Genomic DNA, 6,000 nt, shown 5'->3' on the forward strand with positions numbered 1-6,000 from the left:
CACGTTTTTAAATATTGATTAAAAACATTTTTGAAACTTTTGAACATTTTTTATATCTCGAACAATTTTAATAAAGCACAACATTTTTTTAAAAATACCAAACATTTTTTTAATTTATGAAAAATATTAAACATTTTAAATTTTTGAATATTTTTAAGAAAATTCCTAACATTTTCCGAACATTCCTCCAGTGAATCTAGGTCATGTGGAACAGGGAAAAAGAAAGAACAACATAACAAAGAGAGTGATATTTATTCTATTCATTCATCCACCAATCAACCCAAACGCGTGGGTGGGTGGGTGGGGGGGGGGGTTGAGTGGCGGCGACCATGAGCAGCCCGTGCTCTGTAGAGTTATGACGATGATGGATAGGGCCTCCTCTGCCGTTTCGACCATGAGCTGTTTGGCCTCATTGTTGGTCACCCAGCACTCACATGTTCATCTGTCCAGGGCCCAGGATAGCACGGCACAACTTATGCACACCCAGTTTACGACAAGCATCGGGATGTACCCCGGGATTTGCTACGGGTAGTCGGTGACGCCGATCTGATAGGCAACGGCCTCGCGTATGGGGAACCTCTATGACTTTCGCTCTTAATTTGCTCCACCACCTTCTCTTGTTGGTCTGGCCTTGTTTTGTGATGGCTTGCTTGCGAGAGAGAAGTAGATGGTTGCACCATCCCCACAAACAGAAAAGAGTGAGGGAGGCATCAATAAGGTTCAAGTCTTAGCCTAACACTTTGTGTATCCCAGGAGCCCACTTCAACACAAGGCCACAAGGGGTAGGGCCGTAGGGGGCGGACCCTCCCCCCTCCTCCAGTATGACTAGAAGTATTACATTTATCAAACCAATTAAAAATGAAATGATGTGTTCCGCCGGTACTTCCCTATTGCGAAACTTACGACTAAAAGTAGCTACCTTCGTTGTGGCATACATGCATGGATGAATCACGAGTGCAACTCCTCCCGGTCTTGACCGTGCCAGCGCCAACGAGCCAACCAGCCACAGGAACATGGCTCCAGGTTTCTAGAACCGCACAACACGTGTTAATCTCTACAATCCCTCAAAATGCTTCAACAATTTCTGTGTTATTTAAATGTTCACAACAAGTGTGTCTATAATCCTTCAAATTTACAAACCCAAACTCAACATACACAAGGAGATTTGGGATTATAGATACATGCTTGTTGGCATTTAAAAGAATCAAATTTTTTTTAAACATTTAAATTTGTGTTTTGAAAGATGAGAGCATGATTTTTTTTAGAGAAAAACATGTTTGTTTTAGGATAATATAATCCGCTAGGCTTTATCCTGAGCGGTGGGCCGGTGACCTCCGTAGCCTTAGGCGGGCCCACAGAATGCCCAGCACGGCACTCCCTGTCGTTGACGGCCCGTTCGTGTCTCTCTTCTCCCACTCTTCTCCTCTCCAAAATTAAACTGCCGAGACTTCAGTTCAGGCTTGCATTTGCAGGTCGAATTTCATCTCGTCACAGTTGGACTACATCACTATACTTTGCCCTGTTCTACACCAGACTGTTGATTTTTCTTCTCTGTGTTTCTTACTTGCTTGTTTATGTGCTGCCATCCATGCAGACAATATATTGAAGAGGAGGCAGCCGATTATTTTGGATATGATATTGCTGATGCATGATTTGTTTGATTATATAGTCCTCAACTTGGAAATGCGACAGAGGAAAAGCTTCCCAGCTGAACTTTGAGTTGCTTGCTTTCTGATCTTCTGCAGGTTAATTTGAGCCCAAATTCATGCATGCCTGCTTGCCGGCTCAAACAATGATCCTAGCTAATTTTCTAGAGAAAAAGAAAGCTTTACATGTACACATGGGTGTAGAGTGTACTAGTATTATTCAAGCATGAGGAAGAAGTGGCGAATAATAGTTTCGCCTGAATAGTATTTTCTTGACATAGATAACACACAATTTACAAAATTTCGTCAAACAGTATTTCTGTCTGTGGTCACACTTCGGTAGGCAGCTTTTCTTGGTCTTTTGTGTTGCTATCAGTTGAATTTTTACTTGTGTTATTCAATGAACCAAATATTTTTTGCGCGTTGGATTTTAAAAAATTGTATGGTATCAGAAATGCCAGATGTCACTGAAATTAGGAAAGATCTGTCCAGTTTTTTTGACATGGTAGAAAGATCTGCCCGGTAAGCTTTGGTGGAAGCCTCGTGGTTCACTTGATCATAGTCGCAGATGGGTGGTTCCATCCAGCCACTTGATGGAAGATTCATTGAAGAAGGTTCTCCTTGTAGACAAGCTAACCCAGTACATACTCCCTCCGTAAAGAAATATAAGAGCATTTAGATCACTAAAGTAGTGATATAAACGATCTTATATTTCTTTAACTCTAGCACCTGCGCCCTCGTCCTGTCAAGTGGCAGGTCGACCCCGTGCATCATTCTAGTAGCATCCGTAAATGGTGTGACTTGCACCTTGGCAATCCTTGTCATCACGCCGTCCACGAGGGTCGGCATCAGCCCGCATGACGTAAATTGTGATGATCGTGGCTGCTGGCTGCTACCAGACATATGTTGCTGGGGAGGACTCGCCGTGACGTGGAAAAACAGTCTTGTGTTTGGGTCCTTGGTACCTAGGAAAAAAATGGTAATCTTCTTGGCCTAAACTGAGCAGTATTTCTAGAATGTGTTGCTAATTTTCACTGTCTCGGCTGCTACCTGCAGGAACCGAGAAGACGGACGCTTGAAAAGAAAAGATGGAGACAAGTCGGCCGCTTTTGTTGGTATGTGCCTTGTCTTTGCCAAGAGGAAATGAAAAGAGAAAAAGGAGAGAGTAGATGCGGGAGAGACGTCGAAGCAGGACGATCGGGACCCATGATGCTCGTGCACGCGCGTATCAACTTGAATGCGTGGTCATCCAAGAAGACGCCTATTTCCTCCATGCTTAGCTCACCCATGATGTGACTCAATTAGCAGCCGGGGGAATAGTATGTGACTGCACATCAATCATCTATAAATGGGTGTCCACACCACTCATCAGTCACTACCCCACACCACTCATCACTCTTCTTCTTCCTCCTCCGCCGTTAATTGATCAAGAAAAGCTTCAGCTATCAGCAATGGAGCCCATCCCTCTCCTCACGCCGTACAAGATGGGCCAGTTCGATCTCGCCCACAGGTGCGTACTATCCACTCAAGCTATCAGCCGCCTGTTGTACATGGATGGCTGAAACGATGGCCGGCCGGCAACCATACTTAAGCAATGATGCTACAGGGTGGTTCTGGCGCCGCTGACGAGGCGGCGCTCCTATGCCAACGTGCCACAGCCGCACGCCGCCGTGTACTACTCCCAGCGCGCCACCGCCGGCGGGCTGCTCATCGCCGAGGCCACAGTGGTCTCCGACACGGGGCGGGGCTACACCGACACCCCAGGGATCTGGACCGCGGAGCACGTCGAGGCGTGGAAGCCAATCATCGCCGCCGTGCATGCCAAGGGTGCGCTCTTCTTCTGCCAGCTCTGGCACGTGGGACGTGTGTCCACGTTCGAGCTGCAGCCCGGCGGCGCCGCGCCACTGTCGAGCACTGAGAAGGGGGTCGGCCCGCAGATGACCTTCGACGGCCGGTTAGAGGAGTTCTCGCCGCCGAGGAGGCTGACAGTGCAAGAGATACCTGCCATCGTCGATGACTTCAGGAAGGCCGCCAGGAATGCCATCGACGCCGGTATGTACCATGTACTCCCTCCGTTCCATAATAGATGACTCAACTTTGTATTAATTTTAATACAAAGTTAGTACAAGGTTGGGTCATCTATTTTGGAACGGAGAGAGTATTTGCTAACATGTCTATATAAAATACTGCGGTGAAAGTTCGGTGCCGAAGATATCTAATATGTCATGTATTCTAGATTGATAAAGCAATTCACTTGTTGGTTGTGGCAGGTTTTGACGGCGTGGAGATCCACGCTGCAAACGGGTACATCATTGAGCAGTTTCTCAAGGATAGTGCCAATGACCGCACGGACGAGTATGGTGGCAGTCTTGAGAACCGGTGTCAGTTCGCTCTTGAGGTGGTCGATGCTGTTGTGAAGGAGGTCGGTGGCCACCGTGTGGGAATCCGCCTCTCCCCTTTCGCTGACTACATGGACTGCCACGACTCTGACCCCCACTCTCTTGCGCTCTACATGTCTACAAAGCTCAACGACCATGACATCCTCTACATCCACATGATCGAGCCAAGGATGGCCATTGTGGATGGCCGGCGAGTGGTGCCGAAACGGTTGCTGCCGTACAGAGAGGCGTTCAAAGGTATCTTCATTGCCAATGGTGGGTACGACCGTGAGGAAGGAGGCAAGGTGGTCGTCGAGGGGTACACTGACCTAGTGGCCTTTGGGAGACTATTCCTCGCGAACCCAGACCTGCCAAAGCGGTTTGAGGTTGGTGCGGATCTGAACAAGTATGATAGGATGACCTTCTACACCCCTGACCCCGTCATTGGCTATACCGACTACCCCTTCCTCGAATGACCTAGATGTAACTTCTCTTTCTTCGATGACGCAATTAATTGTGGTCATAATTAATTGTATGTGTAAGTGTTGTATTTCATCGAGCAATAAACTTTGTATGGTGATTGTTGAAGCTAGTCAAGTTTTTTTTTTTATAGAAGCACCACTCTATCCTTCCCAAAATATAAGACTTGTTCAGGTTTATAATCTTTGATACACTATTTCAACTATGATTTTCATCTAACAGTCAGTAAAAGGATGTATTCCAGAAAAAGTCGTTTGCTAGACAATCATTTCTCGGAAGTCGGAGGGGGTCCTAGGTTGCACGAGCTCAAATCAAGCATGCATGTCATGGAACTCTATCGTGACCTCCTAAGATGATTTTACTTTTATTAGATGGATACCTTATGGTCTTATCGGTTCAAAATATGCCATTTTTAGTCTCTTCTTTTCTTTTATATAAATAACTAGCCTTATATTTTCAATGCAAATTTGTAGTTACATGTATTTGCATTTAAGTAACCAAAGAAAACAGTGTAGACTTTATTGCAAAAAGGATGACACACTACTAGAAAAAACCTTATAGGAGAACTCAAAAGAGTGGCGGGCAGGACAAGGCACCCGCCACTACAAGTTAGGAGAAGCAGCAGTGACGGGTGACACAACGTGACGTCAGAGCTACCGGCACACCAGTGGCGAGTGAAATACATTACCGGCCACAAACAAACACTGCCGAGCTTGGCTACTTTATGAATGCTTGCTGTGGCGAGTGGCTAGGCGTACCCGCCACTGGTTTTATAGGCAGCAGTGGCGGGCAGGACAAAGGCCCAATCACAGATGAATGCCTGCAGCCGGTTACTTGTTTTATGCAGATATTAGCTATGGAGGGTGTCCAATCATGCCCGTCACACATAGGTTAACTCTGGACTGTCCAAATTCAACTCGAAGATTGCCGCCCCACCACCCCAAATTAGCAGTGGCAGGTCATCTGGCACGCCTATCGCACGTGTTGAGTAGTACCTGCACGCGCGCGCCCCATCCCCCTCCCCTACCCCACTCTCACTCTCACACTCTCTCCCCTACCTCGCTCTCGTCCCCGACCTTGCCCTCCACCGCGCCGCTGCCCACGTCGTCGTCCCCGTCCGTTGCTGCCATCGTCCTCGTCGTACTCATCGCCGCCCTCACCCTCGCCCCCGTCGCCCTCGCCCTCGATCAGCCACCCCGTCGCCCTCCGCTCCAGTAGGTATTACATCGCCGTCCCCGCCTCTCTTCCTGGTTGTCCTCGTCACCACCCGTGGCTGCGCCGCCACACACATGGACAGCCGCGGCAACAACCATGTTCAACAAGGGTTAGGATTAGGGGTTTGATAGTTGTAGTTGTAGTTTTTAGTTTCTAGCTAGTTTTAGTTTGATAGTTGTAGTTTCTAGTTGTATAGTTTTAGTTGTATAGTTTCTAGTTGTATAGTTTTAGTTGTATAATTTACCATGATCGGTAGGAGTTGTTGGAAGGTTGCCGTTCCC

The 6,000-nt window shown here is 47.3% G+C and overlaps 1 protein-coding gene across 1 annotated transcript; it reads left to right on the forward strand.

The window, feature by feature from the left end:
• The first annotated feature begins 3,037 nt into the window (after positions 1 to 3,037).
• On the forward strand, positions 3,038 to 4,606 carry LOC119315836 (putative 12-oxophytodienoate reductase 5). Its single transcript, XM_037590301.1, has 3 exons — positions 3,038 to 3,156; positions 3,253 to 3,698; positions 3,917 to 4,606. Exons 1-3 carry the CDS (start codon positions 3,098 to 3,100, stop codon positions 4,498 to 4,500), a joined length of 1,089 nt encoding a protein of 362 aa, XP_037446198.1. The 5' UTR covers positions 3,038 to 3,097; the 3' UTR covers positions 4,501 to 4,606.
• Positions 4,607 to 6,000: the final 1,394 nt, after the last annotated feature.

This window comes from Triticum dicoccoides, chromosome 1B (assembly GCF_002162155.2).
Source record: "Triticum dicoccoides isolate Atlit2015 ecotype Zavitan chromosome 1B, WEW_v2.0, whole genome shotgun sequence".
NCBI classification, from domain to species: Eukaryota; Viridiplantae; Streptophyta; class Magnoliopsida; order Poales; family Poaceae; genus Triticum; species Triticum dicoccoides.